This window comes from Dreissena polymorpha, chromosome 2 (genome assembly GCF_020536995.1).
Source record: "Dreissena polymorpha isolate Duluth1 chromosome 2, UMN_Dpol_1.0, whole genome shotgun sequence".
NCBI lineage: Eukaryota > Metazoa > Mollusca > Bivalvia > Myida > Dreissenidae > Dreissena > Dreissena polymorpha.
Genome location: NC_068356.1, coordinates 10,378,758 through 10,406,325, shown reverse-complemented (window position 1 = coordinate 10,406,325; position 27,568 = coordinate 10,378,758). Strand labels below are relative to the sequence as shown.

The window sequence follows — 27,568 nt, the reverse complement described above, 5'->3', positions numbered from 1 at the left end:
AAGAAATTTGGTAGAGGACTATTAGATGTCTCTACATACCAAATTTGATAGACCTAGGCACAATGGTTATGGACGAGATGTTTTGAAAGTTTTCACAAAATAGGCCTTATATAAGCATATGTTCAATTTTGTGACCCCTGGGGAAGGGTCAAATTTGACCCCAGGGGCATAATTTGGAGAAATTTGGAAGAGGACTATTAGATGTCTCTACATACCAAATTTGATAGCCCAAGGCCCAATGGTTATGGACAAGAATATTTTGAAAGTTTTCACAAAATAGGTCGTATATAAGCATTTGTTCAATTTTGTGACCCCCGGGGCAGGGTCAAATTTGACCCCAGGGGGCATAATTTGAAGAATGCAAAGTAAACTGTTACAGTACACTCCACGCGTTTTCCCCAAAAAACGCGCTCCCTCCGCGGGTTTTTTTCTGCTAGCGAGTGTTCACGCGGCGTTGGAAGAGCGAGGTGAACTCAATAAAACGCTCGGCGTTACGCCGCGTTCGCTTATTCCCGCGGCGTGTATGTATAAAAAAATCAATACACGCACGCTTTGCAGGAGTATACGTTGTACCTTGACCTTGTACATTGCAGCATAATTTTCGCGCGCTTTTGTCGGGAAATATACATGAGGACTGTATATTGGAAGCATTTGTAAACGTCGTGTTAACAATTAAAAATCGTAGTGTGTTTCGGATTACTAATTATTATTCTCATTTGGAAATTTTACGGAACATTTATTCTTGTGTCATATGTGTTGATTTAAATATTAATTTGTCAAATGTATTATATTAGACTAATTCATATTGTAGACTTACCTGTGAATTAAAAAACATAATTTTTATATGTATTAATTTTCTATACAATTATCTTTTTTATACATGTACTACAGTATTTAAACAATTTATTATAACAATGTTTTTATTTTTTGGCATGCCCAGTAGCACACTGCTAACGCGGTGTTGCGCGGCGATCACTGATTAGAACGGAAAGTGTCTGCATTTACCGACTAGCCTAAAGTTGATATTTCCTCTAAAATAATTTCAAATCGAACACGCCGAATCTTTATAGATACGGCATTTTAGTAGAGTAATTTTTTTAACACTAATTGTACTGTAAACTGATTACAGAAGACATCTGGGCAGAACTGGATTTTAAGTGTTTGAAGTTATGAAAACACGCAAAGCTTGTCTACTGACCTATTGTGTAGACTGCTGTCTGCGGTGTTTTGACAAAAGGGATTAACATGTGTGAATGTCACTCTGCCGATTTGGTCCATAATTACTGGTAAACATTGTTTAGAATGTCGACGCAACAAGAATACATGTACAACTGTGAATATTAAATGCAATTATCAACTCAATAGTTACCACCTTTTAGCAATCAATGGAATAACCTACAAACAAAGAGAAAATCAATGCATTAGCGAGCAGAGAATTGACTTTGTTCCGACAATTAAAACCATTCCTTATGTATTCGTTGAACGTGTTTACTTGAGTACGTTATGCCTTTAGACAGGAAGCGGCTTTTCTTTGATTACGTCAAACTGTCAATTCAGATTTGCGAGATTTTTAGGGTCCTTGGTCATTTGTATACATGTTCAGTATAGAAAATCACCTGCTAACATGAAAACTTTGGATTAAATTATAAAAAAAAATGTTGCAAACTGTGTTTATATTAATTGGTAAGTATTAGTTAAAAGACGACGTTTTGTGTGTCGTAAATCAACGAGTTTTCTATACAACAACAACTACTTCTACAACCACGTCTTGATCGATCTATCTTGGTTGTTTTTTTTTATTGTTAACATTATACTACATGTACATGTATGTACTTTTAATAAATGTAATTTTATTTGAAAATCAGGAAGTCAAACAAAATTAAATTGATCGTTATCTCGTAAAACGCGGAGTTTTCCCCGCGTTGCCAACGCCGAGGGCCGCCGCGTCGGCTTATCAGTTTTGCCGATCGTTAACCGCCGCGTCCAAAATTATGCAAACGCCGCGTATAGCGGGATTTTCTTAATCTCCCTCCAGGTCGAAACCCGCGGAGTATGGAGGGAAATTGGGGAAAACGCGTGGAGTGTACTGTAAGTAAGTATTTATTGTGATCAATAGCAGCAGTTTTTCAATGTATTGAATTACAGTTAATAGACTAAATATAAACAAACACACTCGAGTGTTCTTCTGGTATTAATGATGTATTAACCGAGTTAAATAAATATATTTAATTTGTTTACCTTTCAATATCTTGCAAGTTGCATTTCACATCTTCACTCAGTTCAAAGCTATTTCAGTTAACTGAACAGCGTGACAAACATAATAAAGCAGAATATGCATATGAAATCTGATTATACACAGACCCACAGACATATAAAAATCAAATCATGTTTGTCTATTTCCATGTTCGAACGATACTCTTCTAAATTGTTTTACTTCTCGAGTAGACTAAACTCCAATTTGCAAACACTGGTTTCCGTGACACAAATTCAGTGGGCACATTTCTTAACAAAATATGTGTTGCTTGTATCTAAAACGTGGTCTCTTTTTTGACAAACACATTTCATTATTCCTATCAGACTAGATGATGTCAGTCGTCTATTCGATTGCTATTTGTTATTTCAATAATCTTAATTTTCTCTTCACAACGGCGCCATTTGCAAACAAATCACAGTGCGCATTTTAAGAACACAATTTTAATTGGAAGATTGGGAAACGACAGCCAATTATATGGCTCGTTTTAAAAATGCTTAGGCAGAATCTACCAGTGTAAAATGTGGAGAGATTTCGCGGGCCGCGGATATTTCGGGCCGCATATGAAATACGTCCGCGGAATCGGTGATAGCCCCTCTTCCCCACATTTTTTAAAACGAATTTACGCAAATCTCAAAAGTGACATCCGGGGGATCCGCGGAAAAATCACACCCCTGACTGTTTGTAAAATTAGTTAAACCTTAAATGTGAGGAAATCAGCTGACAGGAGGAGAAATCACACCCCAAAGGTATTTGTTTTCTACCCCTACATACATACCAAGGCGCTGCCTGGCTCCTGTGATACCGTCCTTCACTTGATCTTTTTTTGAATCCCATATCTATCAGACTGCGGCCCAATTCACTTTGGAGAGGATCTGTCGTATTTAGATCTGCTGATGGAGAGTAATATTGACAATTCAAAGGAGTTTTGCAAAAATATGCAATCTTTTTTAATGCAAATTCGGAATATATATAAAAAATTTACTATGTTTTCATACAAATTGAGCGACAATTTACTTTCTGCTGATTTTTTATTGGCTTTAACAAACATTTGTTATACCAACAATCTTTTAATACACTTTTTGTTGTTGTGCTATTTCCTTTGACAGTAGATACGGTATTACGTCAGCAAACTCAGGAATAATTTCAGAAAATCAACATAATTACATACAATTACAAACTAAAGAAAACCTATATCAACTCTGCTAAAGCTTTCAACCTTGCTTTAAATTGCTGTTTGAATGCAGATATTTCAATCAAATGAAATAGGCCAATTCACTCTGATTCAATTACTGTAAGTAACAAGAATATCAGTGAAACTGATGGATGCTCCCCGATGATGCGCTTTGTCAATCTGTGTGTTAATAACCACCTTAAAAAATATTTTATTAGCCTCGGTGACCTTGACCCCAGTGACCTCAAACCTCATAAAAAGGTAGAGGTCCATGCAAGGTACCTATTATGAAAGAGATCGGTAAAGTATTGAAGGTGCTATGAGAAACTGTTACAAAAGCGTGACGGAAAATATATTAATAGCCTCTGTGACCTTGAGCCCAGTGACCTCAAACCTCATCAAAAGGTAGAGGTCCATGCAAGATACCTACATGGCAAATATGTAAGAGATTGTTAAAGTATTGAAGGCCCTATGAGAAACTGTAAGAAAAGCGTGACAGAAAATCTATTATTAGCCTTGGTGACCTTGAGCCCAGTGACTTCAAACCTCATCAAAAGGTAGAGGTCCATGCAAGTACCTACATGCCAAATATGAAAAAGACCGGTAAAGTATTGAAGGTGCTATGAGAAACTGTAACAAAAGCATGATGGAAAAATCTATTATTAGCCTCAGTGACCTTGACCCCAGTGACCCCAAACCTCATCAAAAGGTAGAGGTCCATGCAAGGTACCTACATGCCAAATATGAGAGATCAGTAAAGTATTGAAGGTGCTATGAGAAACTTAACAAAAGTGTGACGGAAAAATCTATTATTAGCCTCTGTGACCTTGACCCCAGTGACCTCAAACCTCATGAAAAGGTAGAGGTCCATACAAGGTACCTACATGCCAAATATGAAAGAGATGGGTAAAGTATTGAAGGCGCTATGAGAAACTGTAACAACAGTGTGACGGAAAAATTTATTATTAGCCTCGGTGACCTTGACCCCAGTGACCTCAAACCTCATCAAAAGGTAGAGGTCCATGCAAGGTACCTACATGCCAAATAGGCAAGAGATCGGTAAAGTATTGAAGGCGCTATGAGAAACTGTAACAAAGGTGTGACGGAAGGAAGTAAGGAAGGACAAACTGGCAACTATATGCTCCCCGAAAATTTTCGGGGAGCATAAAACTACAATATTTAACAGACTTAGGACTGCTGCTTTCAAGTTCAAGTAATATTCTTACCACACCAAAACCTCCTTCTTAATATTTTAAGGTCATGGAGATTGGGCTTTTGGTCCTCATTTTAGAATACATTAAGCTATTTTTGGCATTTTGTAGAACATTTTCATAGCATGTGATGAAATATTGGATAAGATGAATTTCTCATGAAATGGGGATGATAAAATGTATTTTGGTGTGGGGATAATAAATCTGTCTAAAGAAAGTTAAAAAGCATCGACACGATGTTTGTTTTAAAGACAACATCACTTACAAGTTCTTGAAGCAGCTGCTCCCTCAGCCGCCTCCTGAAAGATACAATTAGCAATTGTAGTAAACAAACACTCACATAATGCAAATATGAGTGTATTCTTCATTGCATTAATTTTAATGTAAAACATACTGCCATGAATGCATGAAATACTTGATTGTTCTTCAAGTCCGATAATGCAATTAGTTGGATTCCCTGCATGGTAAAATAGATTATACTGCAATGCATTTCACTGCACTGTACTTTACCTTACTGTACTGTACTGTTTTGTACTATACTATATTATGTTATATTATATTGAATGTCTTTTTACCAGAGGCATGGCAACATGATAATCATATATATACATGTACACTGTGCAAGACTAAAATCATACCTGTTCTCTGACATGCCGTAACACAAGGTCTATAATGTGTTGTCCTTTAAGTTTGCGCATGTATTCACAGTTTGGAAACCATCTTATATGTTCAACCAGTGGATTATCACCTGCATTGAAGATAAAGATAGTGGGAAGGATTCAAAATATATTGGACACACATGTATCTGACAAATCTTCCAGTAAAAAACTTCAAGAAAGTGGTGCAAATAAAATGGTAATTTAAACTGGTTTAAAATAATTAGAGATGAAGGGTTTAGATAAATTAGTATTAACCTTGTAGTAATGCTATTTGTAATGATACTAATTAAAGTAGTAAGTATCAGAAGTGGTTGTAGTATTAGTGGTTGTAGTATTAGTATAAGTACAAAACAACCATAACTGTGAAAACTTGATGGGGTAACACTTACCTCTTTCCCAGTTGCGAAGTCCTCCACCACAAGCAAAGCACCTGACAAAGTCTGCCACACCTGTAAGGCAAATAAACATTCCCTGAATGTGTGCTTATAAAATTATTGCAAAGCTTGATAAACATAAAATGCAAACTTGAAATATAAAAGTAAGAAGAAATCTGTCAATCTTAACATAAACATCAACAAATACAGAGAGCTCAAAATGCAAACTTTGACATCTAAATAATGGATTAATTATCAATGTCACCATCCATCGACTCCTGCTGAAAATCTTTTAAAAAAATAAGAAGAACCAAAACATCAAACCTACCAACGTGGAAAAAGCCCAGTTCTGCTAACTGTCTTGTATCCTGATCTAGATGGGCTGGCCAATCTGTGAATGTGTCAATCCTAGTCTGAAGGTTGTTGTATTCCGGATGTCGAGGTCGCTCAATATAAATACCCGTAGTGAGATCCACGTTCAGTCTGGGGTCATCAGGGCCTCGGGTATGGGATGATCGCTCCAATATAGCAGATACGGTCTTCAGAGGCGTCGATGACCGCTGCAGAGCCACATTGGCTCTACAAGGTTCGGTTTCCCTAGGCTGAATTACTGCAGTCTGCTGAGGTGGCGTAGTGGTGGTTTGAGTTGACCCGGCGATGGTTGCTGAGGAACTACTTCTGGTGACTGTCTCGGTTGTCAAGGGGAGATTGGTCAATGGGGCAGAGGAGCTTCTGAGGGGCTGTGATGACTGTGGAGTGGTGACAGGCAAACTTTGGGCTGAAAATGAACCAATATTATGGAAGGTAACAAATACACATGTTTGGTGAGTACACATATCAAACATATTGATTACAAATTGTATGGCAGTATATTTTTGACTGCACAGTCAACATTTCAGTATTCTGAAGATAAATCATAGCGTAGTAAATTTGTGGAAATATATTTAACATCATACACTTCTTATAGCGGTCAAATACCTAGTAAAGTAGTATAACAAGGAAGATATTTGGTTTGGGTAATTTGATTAGTCAACTAACAATTCACATTGTTATGCGTCAACAAATCTTTACTAAGAATTGTTAACATCTAGTACTTAAAGGATAACACTTAAGTCTGATACAGATCATTTACTTACGCTAGATTGGTCATTGTCGGCTCGGGTACTACTTACATGTACCCCGGGTACTCTTAAGTATACTTACATGTACCCCAGGTACGGTAAATATACTAAAACGTACCCGGGAAATGTAACGCTAAATCGGTCTTTGTCGGCTACTTTTTGAAATTTATTACATTCACATGTATGTCAATTTTCTGTAAGATGGCCTCTATATTATCGAAACTCATACTCAAAAAGCATGTTGATGCAGTTTTGTTAAAAGAGAAGTTTTTTAAGATAATCGGTAGCGCGTTTTACGACATCGGATTTCGGGCGGGAATATAACTCGGGTACAGTCTTAAATCGACCGGGTACGATTAAGTATATTTACCGTACCCGGGGTACATGTAAGTATACTTAAGAGTAGCCGGGGTACATGTAAGTAGTACCCGAGCCGACAATGACCAATCGAGCTTTACGCTCGAACGCACTTACACAGTGATAAATGAATATTATACTTGAACAATGAAGTGTTTTGTGATGCCCCATTATTTTCTTTAAATATGAGCAACTTTGTTGCAAAGTACACACTTAAAAGGAGGAAGCACACATGATACATGCATGAGTTTGTTGTAAAGATTTATTGAAATTTTCCAAAGGAGTGCACTCTGGCTTTGATACGAGAGTCCAGAGGTCCAGATAAGATGCGTTTTTGCGTAAAATACTGCAGGCTTTTACGGGACGCGATAATTCTGCGTCAAATACGCATAAAATGCCAGTCAGGACCCCCCGCCATTTTTGTTGGTTTGCGTCCCATAAGACGCACACTTATTTTGACGTATTGGTTCTCGTAATATCAACAAGAAAAACTAAAAGACAAATGCAGTACGTAATTTTCTAGAAGGATGTAGGATTGTCTATCTTGTTTGATTTATCGACCAATCGTATTAGCGCGCACCTGATGTTGCTAAGTGCAAAGTCCCGAGAATTGAGATTACAATGGGTAAATGCCAGCTATTTATGTCGCTAAGAAAGAAAAGCTTACCGAGGTTACTATAGCTTATTATCTGGCAAGCAAGATTAAACTGTAAAAATAAATACATAATACAATCTTTAATTTTATAGACCCGTGTGTGTTAAATCGCGGCTATTGTTTACGTAAATAATCGATTATTTTAAGACATAAATGCATAGTAAGAAAGAACACAAAACAAAATTAAAAGTACACAGTCATTTTATTCATGTTTGTATGAATACTGTTAAATAACATGTATTGGTAATTTAGTGTAATATTTTGGCAGATTATTGACCGCAGTAAAAGATAGTTAGAATTCCACTGGTTTTCAAGAGTTGCCACATGGAATTTTTGAAAAATCCAGGCATCAATGACAGGATGGTGTCACGCTTGCTTAAAGTAATTACAATTTATGATTATTATTATTTTACATATGTACCACGCATAATCTAGTATATATATAGCTCCATATATACTATATCCAACCTCCATTGAAAATATCAATACTCCTCAGTATATATATATCTCCATATATACTGTCCAATCTCCATGTATTATACTCCTGAGTATATATATAGCTCCATATATACTGTGTATAATACTCCTCGTATATACTCCATGTATATACTTATCTCCATAAATCCGCTTCGGGTCGCCTTTGTCCGAGCAGACCCAAAGCATCTAAATGCAAACTTAAGAATGAACATTTTGAAATGAAATTTTGTGAAATGTGCCAAATATAGGATGGCTTCCCTCCAAAACTGATTATCTCCAAAAGGAGCCATATTAAGGAGAGGAGAACCACCCATACCTATATAAAATATTGTTAACTTGTGAAATAATGTATAATTGTTGACAGTGACACCATCCCATCATGAGCGGCCTAGAATTTTCCGTGGATATGTAACTGCGGCACCTAACAAAGATTAAAATATATAAAATAGTAACCTTTTATATGAACAAGCATTTAATAGAAGCAAACACAGTTTCTACATTCATCTTTAGCATTTGATATTAGCAAACACATGATCTCCATAAAACACAGACAGTTCTCCAAAGAAATTTTGGTAGTGATGGAGTCTTTGCAACAGTGAAATCAGTGTTCAAATCCAATCGTCACCAGGTCTGCTGCAGAGGTTTGAGCAACACTTGCATCTCAGCAGCGTCTAGGTTTTTTGATGTTTTTGGTGACCATCTGGAACTGTTGCCTGTGCATGGAGCCATGGCATGTTTTCTGAAACATAAATCTCAAGCGCAGAGAAAGTAGGATTCATACAAAGCATCCAACAAAACAATATTTTTTCTGGAATAAGTATGAAATTCAACAATATCATGAATGGGTGTGGCGGGTGGGTTTTAAAAAAATTTCAGTTTTTTCTGTAGGTTGAAGCCTTGGAATCCAATGCCAGGAAGGAAGTGATCTCAGAACTATTTATAGAATGGGCATTAACTCTTTTTAATCAGGAAAGAGAACTCTAGTTCATCAACATATAGTATGCCCAAGATACTCTCCCTTGAAGGGTCCACATTTCTGCTAAAATAAACTGGGTTTTATTGTTTAATACAATAACCCACATTATTTTAAGACATAAATGCATAGTAAGAAAGAACACAAAACAAAATTAAAAGTACACAGTCATTTTATTCATGTTTGTATGAATACTGTTAAATAACATGTATTGGTAATTTAGTGTAATATTTTGGCAGATTATTGACCGCAGTAAAAGATAGTTAGAATTCCACTGGTTTTCAAGAGTTGCCACATGGAATTTTTGAAAAATCCAGGCATCAATGACAGGATGGTGTCACGCTTGCTTAAAGTAATTACAATTTATGATTATTATTATTTTACATATGTACCACGCATAATCTAGTATATATATAGCTCCATATATACTATATCCAACCTCCATTGAAAATATCAATACTCCTCAGTATATATATCTCCATATATACTGTCCAATCTCCATGTACTATACTCCTGAGTATATATATAGCTCCATATATACTGTGTATAATACTCCTCGTATATACTCCATGTATATACTTATCTCCATAAATCCGCTTCGGGTCGCCTTTGTCCGAGCAGACCCAAAGCATCTAAATGCAAACTTAAGAATGAACATTTTGAAATGAAATTTTGTGAAATGTGCCAAATATAGGATGGCTTCCCTCCAAAACTGATTATCTCCAAAAGGAGCCATATTAAGGAGAGGAGAACCACCCATACCTATATAAAATATTGTTAACTTGTGAAATAATGTATAATTGTTGACAGTGACACCATCCCATCATGAGCGGCCTAGAATTTTCCGCCACTGCAAATTGGTAACAATTTGTCCCCCAAAATTATAGGCCTTAGCATTTAATAAACTTAATGTCGCTGCCAAGAAAGCTTGCGATTGCTTCACCTATACTGAAGATGAATAGTTCATTGCCAACATCTGACAAATGGACTTTATCAACATGGAACATTCCTGGGGTACTCAAATCAATTGATTCTATCAAAATTGCCCTTCCTCTAGCAAAAGATAACACATAATTTGAAATTGTGCGATTGATTTTTTGACGTTTGGAATTCATTTTCTTTTGATAAGAATTGTCAACCACTTCCCTAGTCCAAGATAATCTGGGAAGAATGAATACCCAAACAATCAATGAGTTAGGAAATATATCGAAAAGATACTGCAACTCAGATTTAATTATTCTTATAGTTTTACATTGATTTGTACTTGTGATGTTATTTCCCCCAACATGAAGGAAAATAATTTCAGGAGTTCGGCCTTTAATCATACCAAGTTGGATTACTGGATGCAAATCTTCAACTCTCAAACCACTCTGACCATCCCAGGAAATGGTGAAATTTTTAAACGTGTCCCTGTGTCTTGAATGGAAGCGTTCCCCTGCCCATCGAATATGTGAATCCCCTACCAGCCAAACTGCTGTAAAATAAACCCAAAGAAAGAGTTGTTATAATTACAGGCGCAATCGCAAGCTATCTTGAGTTTTCATAAGTTTTACTCCTACATTCTTATATAGTCTGAATAACAGTTCGACGACCAACGACCCATACGTTTTATTGTTTCATCAGAGTAACCTTGAAGAGCAAGGTCGGTTGCTCTACCAATCCTAAAGCTATGTGATAATACTTTTGAAGAAATACCAGCCTGTGCACAGGCTTTCGACAGCACAGCTGAGAACTGATATCTTGTCATTGGTGTATTGTTGGCATGACAGAAAAATTGCTCAGATCTGGCAGGGGCTATAGCTACGTATTCTTTTACAGCATTAATGCATATGCTTGTTTCCTGATTGCTAGGAATACGCACAAACACAGGTCGACCTGTTTGGTTAGTTTTACTCATCCTAACTCGAATTATTATTGCATTGTTTAACCCTTCAAAAGTGATGTCTTGTTTGCAAAGTGCTCTGTCCTTTGTGTTATTTGAGCAAACAACTAATTCACTTATCCTAAACAAACCAAAGTAGGCCAAATAAAATACTGCTGTAAATAGTTTTGTTTCAAATTTTGAAAAACATACATTGGGAAGAACTGAAACTAATCTGTTCAACATGCCAAGAGATATAGGCACTCTGAGATCTTGCTGCTGCCTTAAACGTTTGCAACCCTCCAACATCTTACTGACTACAAAATTGCTAAATGGATTATAGAATCCCCTGATTTTATGCACAAAGCTAATACCTGACATATACAATTTGATTGTTGATGGTGCATAATTCTTTTCAAAGCAGTATGATATGTACATAATAAATTGGTTCAGTGGTATCGGCCATGTATCCGGTAGGTTATAAGTAAGCCTGAAAGTATTAAAATGATTAATGGCAAGATTATATGCTGTTCTTGTGCTGTCAGACACACTGGTTGTTATCAAACTAACAGCTCTTTGTTGAATATTTTCCATAGTTGGGGTTCCATTATAGATGGGCTTTGATGTGCGTTTGGTACCAGGGTCCAAAATCTTTGCATCTGAAAACGAGACAAGGCATCGGTTATTGAGTTTTTCACTCCAGGAACATGTTCAGCCTTCACCACAATGTTCATCTGCAAACATTTTAATGTCAAATTTCGCAGCAAGACCATAATTAAATCAGATTTGGAAGTCATTTTGTTTATTATATGGCACACTGCCATATTATCTGATCTAAAGCATATTTTCTTTTGCTGCAATTCCTTGCCCCATGTGAAAATGGCTACAACAATAGGAAATAATTCAAGAACTGTAATGTCTGTTGTATATCCATGTTTAAACCATTCATCTGGCCACCGTTCAGACATCCATTTACCTGCAAAATAAACTCCAAAACCCATGCCTTCGCCTCCTGCACTGTCTGTAAACAATTCTACATCATCATTGTAGGACCAGAATCTGTCGTGAAAAACCCTAATGCCATTAAAATTCACAAAAAATTGTTTCCACATCATTAAGTCAAGTTTTATGCCCTTGTTAATTCGCAAGTGGTGATATGGTTTTGTTAGACCACAAATGGAATCAATCAGCCGCCTACAGAATGGCCAGCCAGGAATTATTGCCCTGCATGCAAAATTTAGAACACCAATTAAACTTTGCATCTCTTTAAGTGTGCATCTTGTTTTTTGTAGCATGTTGTTCAGTAAAATCAACACTTCTTGAACCTTATGAAGTGGCAAACGTATCTCCATCTTGTCAGAATCTAGTTCTAAGCCTAAAAATGTAAGTACTGTAACCGGACCTTCAGTTTTTTCTGCTGCTATCGGCTTACCTAATTTCTGCATACAGCCTGAAAAAATTTCCATTAGATGTCGACATTCGCCAGAGTTTCTTTTGCCACCACCCAAAAAATCATCTAAGTAATGGATTAAATAAGTAGAGCCTGCTTTCCTTTGAATAATATGTGTAAGTAAATCTGCAAAACGATTAAATAAGTTGCAACTTATGGAACATCCAAATGGCAGGCATTTATCGAAGTAATAGCAGTTATTAAATACAAAACCTAACTGGTCAAAATCATTTGGTTCCACTGGTAAAAGGCGAAATGCACTTTTGATGTCCATTTTAAACATTTCACACTTGAAACCTAGATCCTGAATCATGTGTACTGCAGTATCGAAACTAGTATATTGTACAGTACACTTAGCTGGGTCGATATAATCATTTAATGACCGGCCCGCTGGATAGGAAAGGTGATGGATCAGTCTAAACTCTTGTTGCCCTGTTTTTTTAGGGACCAAACCAATTGGTGATATTCGAAGATTTGGTAAAGGTCTGCTTTCAAATGGACCTGCTACGCGACACAGTTCCACCTCTTTATTAATCTTTTCCAAGACAATATCCGGAAGTTTTAATGCAGATTTAAGATTTTTGGCACTAGTTGCTATGCGAGGGCCTTCATACTTTAATGAGAACCCTTTTCTAAAACCATTTACTAAAAATTGAGATTCTGTAGTATCGTAATCATAAGATTCAGCCTGTAAAATATCAACGTTTATTGGTGAGGGTACTAATTGCATGAAATTATTGCTTTGGAGCTCTGAACCGCTGACCTTGGCCCCTTTGAAACCTGAATGCTCCCCTGTAAGATCCCCGAAAGGAATTATTGGGTTTGTGGGGTTGAGTTTGCTGTGGATGCAAATGTGGTTCCTTCATATAACAAGACCAAGAGCCATGCTTTGGGCTTTGACATACTGCACAGACGTGTCGGAACCTGCAGTTGTTCCATTGACAGAAGCCTTTGTTTAAGTCAATGCATGGAGGTGATAGCTTTGGTTGAATGGAAAATGGCCGATTTGCTTGGGCACCAATATTGCCTGAAAAACATCTGAGCCAAAGGTCAGCATTGATTTTTGACCATGGAGAGAAGTACTTGGACTGACGCAGACGGAACTGCTCGTCATATGTGCGCCACCCTGTGCCCCCAAATTTGGCAGCGGCCTCCCTTATTGTAAACATATAATTAAGCATATGCTGAGTGTGATCAGGATGGGCCTGGAGATAGATGCTGGAATAAATCAAAAAAGCATCTGTCCATTTTTCGATGGATGGTATTTTTTCGCTATTGGCCCTTGGAGCAGAAACAATTGTTCCACTTTCATCAACACTCAAAACTGCATTTGTGAACTGGTTATTAAGTTCTACGGCTCCTTTGAGAAGAACAGCAATGTTAATGTATTCATTTTGCTTGATTTTTATTTGTATTTGTTCAGGGACATGAATACCCAAGGAATCCCCGCCACACCTTATCATTTCAGGCCTATTTAATTCATAGACCTGAGTTGAAGAACTGTTTGGGAAAATATTTGATTCATCTATCAATGTTTGGAAGTCAACACATTTACCTCTTTTGTTGGTATTTTCTGATTTGTCAGAATCCAGCAGTTGGATAAATTCTGGCACATCATGGTCAGATGGAGCTTCATCTCTTTGCCTTTTTTCCTCATTTTCTGTCAGGTTTGTCTGAGCTTTTCTTTTTCTTCCAGCAGGTTTTCCTCTTCCAGACATTTTGAGATGTTTTTGTAATATAACTAATTATATCTCTGCAGATGAATGTAGATTTTTTTAAAAATTTCAGTTTTTTCTGTAGGTTGAAGCCTTGGAATCCAATGCCAGGAAGGAAGTGATCTCAGAACTATTTATAGAATGGGCATTAACTCTTTTTAATCAGGAAAGAGAACTCTAGTTCATCAACATATAGTATGCCCAAGATACTCTCCCTTGAAGGGTCCACATTTCTGCTAAAATAAACTGGGTTTTATTGTTTAATACAATAACCCACATTACTAAACTTTAAGTTTTAGCTACTTTAACACAGCCAGCATATTTAGCATACATTTGCTGCTTGTAACTCAAATGGCATGCATTTTAAAATTCCCTTTTTCATCTGCAAAAATGTCAAAACAAGGTGACTTACGCACATTCTTTTAAAGTAGTTCAAAAGCAAGGTTCCTGGGGGACTGAAACAATGCCCCCTGCCACTAAAAAGGCTCGAAAGTTTTTGCCGGAATTGCTTAATAAATATCAATGGCTTTCATACAGAAATGTTTTGATGAAAAATTATAATCGGTAATTCCGACAGTCGTCTAATTTCGACACTTTTCACAATATTTATCAGACTTGTCTTAAATCATCATCATCCTTTATGATTTCGTTGTAAAATGTGACGTAGTTGGTGTTGTGACGTCACCAGATAACATCTCTCTATCAAACATCTCGCTGTTTGCATGTAGGTGAGTCATTTATAATACGTACATTGTATTTCTTAGTGAATTTGTATAGCGTTATGAGCTTCGCTAAAGGAGGTTACATAATTGTCAATTACGTCCCTTCAGGATTTCGCTGTATTTCTGGTATTTGTACAAGTTCTAGTATAAAATGTGTTTCACTTGACATTGAATTTGTGTTTGAATGGCGCCAAGCGTTTTTTAAACTATGATTTGTGGGGTGTCGAAATTATCCTCCGATTTTATACGATGGTGGGTAATTCCGACACTCCAAATGTTTTCAAGCATTCCCAGCGCATATGGAAAGATAGATTCGTTAAATAGAATTACTCTTTAAATTGTTGACGCAGCTTATTGAGTATTATATTTAGCTCTCTCTATATTGGGTCAAGCAGATTATATAAAATTAGAGCTATTTAAAGATTTCGAAGGTTATTGATTAATGAAATTGTATTTTTTTTTTACTTAATTATATCGTTAATTGGATCACCTGTGATCACCGCGGATGCTGCGCAACCACCGTAAACGTCTGTCTGCGAGGGTCATTCACGCGTTTTAAATGTACATGTACAAATGAAAATCATATACTACATGTAGATATTATATGCATGTGCACACGTATGCGTACTTAAATTTGTACAGTACATAACGTCGGAAACGTAAATAAAGCGTTTAGATGATCAATACTATAAACTCTTAATGGCAATGCCAAATAATTCGCGAGAAATTTCAACTTAAGTTGAAATTCACAACTGAACTTTTAATGGAAATTAAATGATCTACATGATGTACCCGCTTCAATTTTTTTTTTACAAATAAATACACCCACGCCAATGTTCGCGCGCTTTTTATCAGGGCAAAGAAATTCATTTATTTCATCTAGAAGTTGTAACCGAAAATAGCTGTACCCGGCGCATGCAAACCGTGTAAGGTGATTTTCGCATGTTGAAATACAACTGTCTTGATTGGGCGCTTATTTCATCAAATCTTTAAATAGAATCATGTGCTGAAATTCATTTGATACTTTCGAAAATTGCGAACGTTTATGTTTATGACATTCTTGAGCACTCTTATCGTCTATATTACCCTCACGTAATTTGCTTTAAAAACGGAAATCGGGCGTATATGGGATTATCGAGTAATGAATAAAGATGGGAGAAGTTGCATGTATGCGATAGATACATATATGACACATATGGAGCGGGGGCGTTTTATTGTCGTCAATATATTTTAAATACTTATCACATCCTTTCGACCAGCATGTACATAAAAATAGACTTTATTTATTCATTATCACTTTTAAATGAAAGGGATCAATTCAATACGTTTATGTTCAATTATTTTATTTTTAGCGAACACGATGAACACCGCAGTATATATTATGGGTCCGCGGTGATTCGCGGTGTTCGTCTATGGCAAACGGCCCCCGCGACATTTGATCTGAACACCCATCGCGGGGTTCATATTGGTAAGCTAACAGTGAGATGAACACCGGGGCGAGTGGCGTTTGTTTAAGTACATGGTGTCTGTACTGTTTATTGAGTCAAGTGGGAGCACAATACGAACTCTAAATGCAATTTATTTATAATTCTCTGATTTGCAATTAACACTAGTTTAGTATAATCCTATTTATTTAAGCTCCATTGCATGGAAAGCCTGCGACTTATGGAGACACTCTCTCCTGATTGCTGGGCGGACACCACATCCACTAAACCACCGCAACCTAATTAACACTAGACACTTAAGAGATCGTGAAATTCTATTAATTGAGAGATACAATGTAAATAACTGATAAAAACAGTTGTTGAAAATTAATACAAAGACAAGTGTCGAAATTAGCCGCTTACTGTCGAAATTAGCCGCTTACTGTCGAAATTACACTCCGCCGCATTTAGTTAAATCGCATGAAGTTTTGAGTTATGCCGGCAACGATAATAACGTTCGTTAGCAAATATCAACAAGTCAAAACGGTGTTTTTCATTAAATTTGGGCACTTGGAGGGTAATTTCGACACATCAGGACTAAATCAAAGTTTACTCTTAATGTGTCGAAATTACCCAACTTTGCTCTACTGTTAAAAACAAGCAAACAATACTTGCCATGAATAAAGGACCATACACGTGGGCTATACTACTAACATATCACTAAGTTATAACGGGACCCCCATTTTTATTGACAGGACCCCTGAAAATAAATAACAGGAGTCCTAGGGACCCCTAAAATTTGACATGAATGTAAAACCCTGAATACTAATGGAAAATTTCCCAATACGCATGAATTATACTTTTGATGAGTGAAAAAAATCATTGTAAAAATTGGCAATTGGACCAACAATGCCCCAATTCGAATTATTGGACCAGCCATTTCAAAATGCATGTTTATGTAAACAAGAGTAGATGTTCTTTATTACTAATACATGTTTTCTGTATGTTCATGTATAATTTTTTTTATACAGGGCTGTTTGTAAAACATGCATGCCCCCCCCTATATGGGCTATAAGTTGTAGTAGCAGCCATTGTGTGAATACGTTTTTTGTCACTGTGAACGGTGGTGGTGGTGGTGGTGGTGGTGGTGGTGGTGGTGTAGTGGTAGTAGTAGTAGTAGAGGTAGTAGTGGTAGTAGTAGTAGTACCGGTAGTAGTAGTAGTAGTAGTAGTAGTAGTAGTAGTAGTAGTAGTAGTAGTAGTAGTAGAAGTAGTAGTAGTAGTCGTAGTAGTAGTAGCAGCTACTAGTAGCAGTAGCAGCAGCATTACAATACCAATACTTAAGAATGATCAAATAGGAAAAGGTAACCTAGCACTGGCAGTAAATATGGGGCTCATTTACAGGTCAGATTTGGAATCTCTGCTGTAAAATGAGATTTTAAATGAATTAAAGGGAGGCAAATGCTGTAATAAAAAGAACATGCATAAACAGTAGTTGTTTCCCTTGTTTGAACCATGCTAAATCCTTAAAATGACTATTTCCAGTAACTGTGACCTTCACCTGTGACCTTGACCTTTGACCTAGTGACCTCAAAATCAATAGGGATCATCTGCGAGTCATGATCAATGTACCTATGAAGTTTCATGATCCTAGCCCCAAGCGTTCTTGAGTTATCATCCGGAAACCACCTGGTGGACGGACGGACGGACCGACCGACATGAGCAAAGCAATATATCCCCTCTTCTTCGAAGGGGGGCATAACAATCAGTCAAAATACTGGAATATTCTGACAAGCTAACTCAATAAAGAAGTAAACAACTATTAAAACGTGTTTTTAGGTCCTTTCAGCACAAATTTTTACAACTTGAGAGGCTCAAGACGAATTTTTGTATGATTTTTTTTATTATTTTCCTCTGAAAAAGCATTTTTTTCGTAAAAATTCACAATGCTAATTAAATTCATGAAACAAACGCATTTACTCCGTGAAAATTACCAAAACGCGTAATAACCCACCCAAAAAAATTGCGATTTTTTTTATGTAAACACAGCTCCTTCGTGACGGGGCCTGGTGTGCGATATAAGACAACATTTATTGTTAACATCGCAAAAAATAAGCACTTCTTGATAATTATAAACCTATTTTCAATGTGTGTGCCAAATTTCAGATCGATCTTTCAAGTAGAAATGCTTGAAAATGCATTTTATAATAACGCCTGGTAAGCCATCGGGCTTTTGGGGTCGGAGCTTTTATTTATAAAAGATGTTCAGGAGTAAAAAGACTGCCCTAAATAATAACAATCAGTCAAAATACTGGAATACTCTGACAAGCTACCTCCATAAAGAAGTAAACAAAAGAGTCTATTATGTAAAGTTGGAATACAACATTAATTCTATAATGGACTGTTTCAGCTTCATTTGCTTGGTTTTGACCTTGCAAATGTCAGTGGTCATAAAAACAAAGATTAAAGCCATACATTCTAGAGTTATCAATAAAAAATTGATGGACCTTTGCTCCTGCAACTCATGGGCAAACCCCCTTTGCTCATGCACCGCAAGGGCAAACCCCCTTTGCTCATGCACGGCAAGGGCAAACCCCCTTTGCTCATGCACCGCATGGGCAAACCCCCTTTGCTCATACACATGCGGTGTATGAGCAAAGGGGGTTTGCCCATGCGGTATATGAGCAAAGGGGGCTTGCCAATACGGTGCTGAAACAGTCCATTCTAGAATTAATGTGGTATTCCAACTTTACATAATAGACTGTTACAACTATTAAAACGTGTTTTTAGGTCCTTTCAGCACAAATTGTTACAACTTAAGAGGCTCAAGACGAATTTTTGTACGATTGTAAAAAAAAAAAATCCTCTGAAAAAGCAGTTTTTTCATAAAAATTCACAATTCTCCTTAAATTCATGAAACAAACGCATTAAGTCTGTGAAAATTACCAAAACGCGTAATAACCCACCCAAAAAAATGTGATTTTATGTTAACACAGCTCCTTCGTGACGGGGCCTGGTGTGCGATTTAGGTCACAATATACTAAATAGTTTCGCTATATAATTCAATGTAAAAGCGACATCTTTAAGCGAAAATAAATGCAACATTTTGCACATAGAGACCCCCATAACCATATCTTTTCTTAAAGGACATTCTAAGCGGAGTCGATTTGTGAAATAAAAAAGATATGTCATTTACAAACCAAGAAAGAACTTGTCAAAAGTCAAAATGGACTGTTTTTGCAACTTTTTTCCGGCCGTTTTTTAGTGGAATGTAACCTTTTCCAGTGCAATGTTTTAGTAATGTATCTAAGTTTGTCATATATCAGGGATTTAGTAGTGAACACCTATTCATGCCCTACTACTTTCTCCAAATGATAAAGCCAGAACAATAGTTTAAAGTGTGCAACATGCCTTCGAATCAACTATGATATTTTTTTAGAAAGTACAGCCCTACATGAAACGGTTATTTAGTATACTGTAACCATAACAAATTTCTATAAATAGCATTTTTATAATGGCTGGACAACTTACATGTACTTTCAAGCTGTTCTTGCATAACCTGTTTCTTGCTTCTAAGGCGTTGGCTATGTGAAACTTGAGCATTCTGAAACGTAAATCAAAGAATTTATTATAAGTTTGAATAACACTGATTATTATACCTCACTTTTATTCACAATGCTAAACTCCCATACGCCATCGTGACATAGAAATACTGTCAGACCCAGCGGGAAAAAATTAACTGTCCAAAAATTACTGTGTAAAACAAATACTGTCGGCCGCTACCTAAGCAATCACGTGCAGAATGGTAAAAAATTATACTGTCCCATTCACGCATGTGCAGTACGCAGTTTTGCATTTCCATTGTAAACAGATGACCAAATACTACAAATTTGTTTTAAATATTAATGGTTGTTCATTGCTGAAATTCAATACAATTATTGAATATTAAAATTGTTTATGGTTCATATAAATTGTTCATGCTTGAATAGTTTTTTTTGGTATAATAAAATAATTTTTACATGTCTGACAGGGTGACATTACATTTTTCAACTGTCTGAAAAATACTGTATTTCCTCAAGTTGACAAATTTACTGTCACCCTGTCAGACATGTCATATTTATATAATATCACTTTGAATTTTTTTATTGATTTACCGCAGATTGTATCATGTTCCAGCAGTGCATTATATTATCTTTGTTTGTGTGTCGTTAATATGATTTAATGCTCAAAAGTATCTTATTAACATTAATTTTAAATAGTTTATGAGAAATAGCCCTAAAAAATTACATCATACATAAACAACAAAGTGCTATTGCTCTTTTTTAATGAAATGAACAGTAATGGTTATTTTAATTCCCCTTAGTTCCTCTAAGAATAAAATATACTTTTGAACTTGTATTAAAATACATTGCAGTAATGCAAAACTTGATTCTTTGTGCTAAAATAATAATAATATGAAATTGTTACTTAATTTTTCTAACGTGAAAATACACGAATTTGAGATTGGTTCCTTGAAAGAATTAAATTCAATATTGATAATTACCTCCAGTAACGGAACTTCCACATCTTGTCCCTATAACAAGATGTAAATGGATTAATTAAGCCCTCAGCATAGTATTTAATAAAAGTTAAACTAGATTTAAACAGGTCTTAAGGCCACAAAAAATAATATGTCTGGTTCCTGTGACATGCCCCCAAAAAATAGGGTAGGTAAGTGGTGAGAGACCATTGCTTTTATGCTGTATTTGTACTTAATTGTTGTGTTATCCTAGATATCTATGTAAAAGAGAAAAAACGCAATTTCGGTAATTTTGGTGAAGCAACTGGAATGAAAGTTCGCGGACCCGAATAGTTTCTTTAAAATACTATTTGCTTCATAACTTCTGTTCTGTTCTTGATATTTTGATGAAATTTTGAATTCTTCTCCATTTTTTCACGAGGAATCTAAAAACCATACTTAACATCTAATCAGAAAACAGGAAACATCCATATGTATGCAAAACAATACATGAAATCAGATTCTTTTTTTTTATTTCCACTTTCTTTATATCAATTTCTACACATATAAACAAAAACAATCATTTCTATAAAACCACAAATAATGTCAATATCTAAATATAGCATAAAACTAATAAAATATTTAAACAAGAGCACCGCATAACGGGTGCCATTTTTTGTTACGCTCGGCTGCGGGTGCAGTTTTCAAAAAATGAAGGCTTGACAGAATTTTTTATTGTTTTTTTATAGGTCACAGAGATCTTGACCTATGACCTAGTGACCCCAAATTGGTGTGGCGTGTAGAACTGATCAAGGTGCATCTACATATGAAGTTTCAAAGTTGTAAGTGGAAGCACTTTGATTTTAGAGCCAATGTTCAAAAGGTTAACAAAATGTAAAGATTTAAGCACGACGCCGGCTGACGAGCTAGCTATGACAATACCTTAAGTTTTCTCCGAAAAACAGCCATTCTAAAAATCAACGATTATCTTTACAAAACATTCTTTTTCAGTTACAAGTTCACTTGTAACAATTTTTTCACTATACTGGTACCCATCAATGAAAGTGCACCGATCGATAACAATAAAATAGTTCATCATATCTTTCAATGATTTTAATTGATCACTGTCTACCATAGTTGACACAGACTAAGACAATTCCCACATCTAGCAGAAAGTCAGGATTTACATCTTGAATGTCATCTCTCAATGGCCACATAAACCCCCTTTTCGCCAACAGGGAGTCATAAACTTTAATGATTTCTGATCTAAATCGATATTCTGTACACATCCAGGGAACCGTCAATCTTGGTACGCAACAACCACATAAGCAAATTTTTTCATCAAATGAATTCAAAATGTCACAAAAATCACTGAATGGCTGATTGTTTTCCTTTGTATGCTGTACAAGTTATAGGACAATTCCATTTGTAATTTTTTTAATTTCCCATACGATCTGTTGATTAATTGCTCAGTTGAAATCCCAGCAAGCTGGCAGTGGGGATCTGGGAATTCAATCTACTCTTTTAGGAGTGAAATAGCATCGTTTCTGTCAAATAAAAGCAAAATCTCCTTCTTTATAGTAATATAAAACAAGAGGCCCATGAGGGCCTGAATCGCTCTTCTGCTATAAACACTGTGCAAGTTTGGAAAGAATAAGATGGAAACTGTGTACTTAATCACGCAAACAAGGAGAATTTTCTCAAATTCAAAGGGGGATTATTGTGTACTTATTTCTCCAATACTTCTTGAGTTATCATCCGGAAACCATCTGGTGGACGGACCGACAGACATAAAAAATTATCAAACTTAAACCAAGGTGAAAGTTTTTCATCTGGAAACAATATTACTATTTCGAGTCACTGTGACCTTGACCTTTGACCTAGTGACCTGAAAATCAATAGACAATCTCAGAAATCGATACCACCCGGATTACCCACCCCTGAATACTCACGCGTGCCTCCAAAACAGTACTGAAGAAATAAACATGGACCTATATATGTGTAAGGAAGCGAAAAGGGTTTATCAAATATATTTGAGGATTTAAAGAGTTTCTGTTATCGATCTGACAACAACATAATAGTTCGTGTTTTTTTTTATTAATATAAATTACGTAATTAGTAGAAATAAGGTTCATCTGCATTTGTTTAAGAGTAATAACACACAGCATGGACATGGACCTATTTGTGTAGGTCCCTGGCATGAATAGGGTCTAGATTGTCATTTAACATGTTATTTAAAGGTGATGCGTGATATCTTATCTAAATTTCGGTATCAACACATATGCAGACACGTGGTGTCACGGGCAAAACCATAAACGCTTTTAATCCACACTTGGAACATCACCTCCCATTGAGCGAATTCGTTTGCGCCTTTATCGCTGTTGTTTTTTTCAAGAGATGTATGTTGCTGTCATTTATAATCCGTAATTAAAGAAAAATAAGTCACTTATTTTGTGCGTGTTTTTATTTTTAAGCGTAAATTTAGACCGTTTTACGAACATTTAATAAAGACATACGTTTAGGAAATCTAGAGAACACAATTGGAACTATTTAAGTTTATTTAAGGCTCATTATTTTTTATGTTGAACATTTCAATCGTGAATTAAGATGTTATTAAGAAAATTTAATAATATTTCATGCAACATGTAAAACGATATTTAAATAATAATATAAGAAAGTTGTAGACAAAAGCTGATATGTCCTTTTCAATAAAAAAGTATGACATATCCTGACATCTTACACAGTTTTGCCAGCGAATAACTCCGATACTTGTTCATTTAAATCACAAAATTCATTTCCGGCTAGTTATTTTTGTATAAGCTTGAGAGCGATTTTTAAATAAAAGATTGCTAAAAACCACTTTTGTTTTAGACTAAACTAGATACATTATTTTAATTTAAAAAAAATCTCTACCTAAAATCTTACAGAGTTTCGATAACAAAGATTTACGAAACCATTTTTGAATCACAAACTTCATTTCGGCTATAGATTTGTATATTACCTTTAAAATGACACAAGGAAAATATTAATAGCGAAATGGTTACTGTTTAGACAAACAAAGAGATGTATTAATCAATTAAAGAAGTCGTCCTAAGTCTTTAATCTTACAACGTCTCTTAATGAATATCTCCGGAAAGTATAGAATGTACGACATTTAATAAGAAATAATATAGGCTTAAACAAAGGCAGATATCAATTTAATTGTCTACATCAAACTTAAATCTATCTAATTATTATCAAAGATCTATCCAACAAATATGGTCTGAATGGATGTTTCCAATCTTTATATATTGATAGATCTTTGTTAATATCTCCAGCACTATTTACGATAAAATCACAATGTTTACTTCACACTTTAGATATTTCTATACCTTTATAATTATGCTTGAATAATTTTGTTTCATAAAGAAATAATTAAATTTTATACAAAGGCATTACTGAAAGGTATGCTTAAAAATGCCATCTCGGCCTTAAACATTACCTGTTGTCACTGAATATTGTTGCAGAGACACATATTTTATGAATCTATCGTGTATATTTTTAATTTAAATTATATTGATTTGCGATGTGATACATATCGACACTTGGTTTCATGTTTCACTTGTTTTCAATCCTAATGTGCGAAGTCATAAAGTACTGTTTATTGGAATAAAGCGGGTGTACACTATGATAACGTTGTAATCTGTCAAATTCTTCAGTACCGTTTTCAATCACAGGTTACGTAATAGCCAATATGGCGGCGCCCATATTATCGATTCTGGGATTGTCTATAGGGGTCATCTGCCAGTCATTATCAATGTACCTATGAAGTTTCATGATCCTAGGCATAAGCATTCTTGAGTATCATCCGGAAACCATTTTACTGTTTCGAGTCACTGTGACCTTGACCTTTGACCTAGTGACCTGAAAATCAATAGGGGTCATCTGCCAGTCATGATCAATGTTCCTATGAAGTTTGATGATCCTAGGTGTAAGAATTCTTGAGTTATCATCCAGAAACCATTTAACTGTTTTGAGTCACTGTGACCTTAACCTTTGACCTGAAAATCAATAGGGGTCATCTGCCAGTCGTGATCCATGTACCTATGAAGTTTCATGATCCTAGGCTTATGCATTCTTGAGTTATCATCTGATAACCCTTTTACTGTTTCAAGTCACTGTGACCTTGACCTTTGACCTAGTGACCTGAAAATCAATAGGGGTCATCTGCGAGTTATGATCAATGTACCTATTAAGTTTCATGATCCTAGGCCTAAGCGTTCTTGAGTTATCATATGGAAACCATCTGGTGGACGGACGGATGGACCGACATGTTAAAAAAAATATACCCCCTCTTCTTCGAAGGGGGGCATAAAAGCGTTTGAATCCTCATTGATACAAAGACACTGTGCAAGTTTGCCAAGAATTGGATGACAATTATGGACTTTATCACATAAAAAAATGAATTTTCAATTTTTCTCAAATTCAAGGGGAGATAATTCTGGACTTATAACTCCGATATTGCTCATTTTCAATAGGGTTTGACTCATCATTCAGATAAAGACACTGTGCCAGTTGGAAAATAATTGGATGAAAACTGTGGACTTAATTGCGTAAACAAGCCTTATATCACAATTTTCTCAAATTCAAGGGGAGATAATTCTGGACTTTTTACTCTGATGTACCCCATTTTCAAAAGGGTTCGAGTCCTCATTAATATAAAGACACTGAACAAGTTTGAAAAGAATCAGATGAAAACTGTGGACTTTAACGCGTCAACAAGAAAAAGTCTAACGCACGGACGAGGGAAACCACGCCATGACATAAGCTCTTCAGGCCTTCGGCCAGTAGAGCTAAAAACTAACCGACTCCCTGGGGGCACGTGTGGTGCTTTTCTTCAATACAATCAAACTATTTTTTAACCTGGCCAAGACATCATTAACAAAAACAAGTTTCTTAATAATTGGGCTTAAAGGTCACTTTAATATTGTTAAAAACGCTTAATTATGGTCGTCAATGGAAAACTTCCCCGGCCCCTGACAGACAAATTTTCAATGAACCGGAACGTTTGAGACATCAGATGAACAAATGTTTTAGGTTCATGAAGATTTGGCAAAAAAAAGTTTCATCTATTGTGTCCACCAGGTTTCTGTATATATACCTACAATTTTAACTCTTGGCAGTTAAAGGGATCTTTTCATGTTTTGGTAAATTGACAAAATTGAAAAAAGTTGTTTCAGATTCGCAAATTTTCGTTTTAGTTATGATATTTGTGAGGAAACAGTAATACTGAACATTTACCATGGTCTAATATAGCCATTATATGCATCTTTTGACAATTTAAAAACCTGAAAATTACAAAGCGTTGCAACGCGAAACGATTGAATAATTTGGAGAGTTCTGTTGTTGTTGTTTTATTTTGTGAAACTACGGAATTGCTTATATAAAGTATAAAATACGTCTTTCATAGATACTTGGCAGGATATGGCCGAGCGGTCTAATTGGTTTTTACTCCAGGACTCCAGGAGTAACTGGTTCGAGCCCTGGTGCGGTCTCCTTTTTTTTTTCCTTTTTTTTATTTTATTCTTGATTTTTTACTGGAGATTTTTAGATCCAATGTTTACATCATCAATATTAAGCTTTTAATGACAAACTTCAAAACATGCCAAAATCTGTGAAAAGGCCCCTTTAAAGCAGATCCAAGGTACATGTACGACAATGGTGCAAGAAATCTGGAGCAACAGGTTGGATTACCCACAGAAACCTAACCTTCTTATTTTTCATTTGCATGAGACTTCAAAGCAACATGCAGTGTACTAAGTGATTCACACTGGCCACTAAAAGACACAGGTATCTCTGGAACAAGGTTGCTTCTCTTAGTGCATGGGTCTTATGGGAAATGTGCAATGCACTTAAAACAAGAGTATCAGTGAAACTGATGGACGCTCCCCAATGATGCGCTTTGTCAATCTATGTGTTAATAACCACCTAAAAAATCTATTATTAGGCTCAGTGACCTTGACCTTGACCCCAGTGACCTTAAACCTCATCATAAGGTAGAGGTCAATGCAAGGTACCTACATGCCAAATATGTAAGAAATCTGTAAAATATTGAAGGCGCTATGAGAAACTGTAACAAAATTGTGACGGAAGGAAGGAGGTAAGGAAGTAAGGAACTTCAAACTGGCAACTTTATGCTTCCCAGAAAATTTTCGGGGAGCATACAAAAATGCTGTCCAAACTGCAACCCTTTGTCAAACTTGGCTGAGGCATTACACAAACAACTGTTCTGGGCATGTTTCAATAACATTTACTGAATCTTGAGTGTCAATAAGATTTCAATATAGATAAATAAGGATAAATTCCTAATCCCCAAGAAGCAGTGTTTTCCACAGACTGGACCTCATTTTGAAGTAAGCGAGGGTCTTATTAGAACAAATATTGTTAGACCTGAACTAAATTTTACCGGAGTAGTCATTCAAACAAATGTTCTGAGCAAAGAGCAGGATGATGTGGGAAAATATAACTTCCATTCTCTTCACATTCTTTAATTTTAATTTTCAACGAGTGACTTAGTTTCTACTACGACACCATTCAGTTTCAAACTCAACCGAGATATCTTATTGGATAAATATTATGACTTTGTTCCCTTAAGATGTAAATTAAGG

General features: G+C 35.9%; 1 protein-coding gene and 1 long non-coding RNA gene across 8 annotated transcripts in view; both read right to left on the bottom strand.

The window, feature by feature from the left end:
* LOC127865829 (uncharacterized) overlaps positions 1-27,568 on the bottom strand; it is a 74,122-nt gene that overhangs the window by 13,316 nt on the left and 33,238 nt on the right. For 6 of the 7 annotated variants that reach the window (XR_008042781.1, XR_008042783.1, XR_008042780.1 and 3 more), the window contains exons 6-12: positions 20,967-20,996; positions 19,955-20,027; positions 5,998-6,447; positions 5,685-5,744; positions 5,275-5,384; positions 4,902-4,935; positions 3,030-3,144 (exon numbers count right to left, since the gene is read on the bottom strand). Coding sequence is in view for 1 of the 7 variants with exons in the window: in XM_052405855.1 (XP_052261815.1) it covers positions 3,030-3,144; positions 4,902-4,935; positions 5,275-5,384; positions 5,685-5,744; positions 5,998-6,447; positions 19,955-20,027; positions 20,967-20,996 (872 nt within the window). In the remaining 6 variants the exon portion in view is untranslated. The remainder of the gene's footprint in view (positions 1-3,029; positions 3,145-4,901; positions 4,936-5,274; positions 5,385-5,684; positions 5,745-5,997; positions 6,448-19,954; positions 20,028-20,966; positions 20,997-27,568) is intronic. The other variant, XR_008042784.1, reaches the window with a different exon arrangement.
* LOC127865857 (uncharacterized) lies at positions 7,986-12,535 on the bottom strand. Its single transcript, XR_008042791.1, has 2 exons — positions 9,832-12,535; positions 7,986-8,411 (listed from the first exon to the last, which is right to left on the bottom strand). It is a non-coding gene; the product is annotated as an uncharacterized LOC127865857 (long non-coding RNA).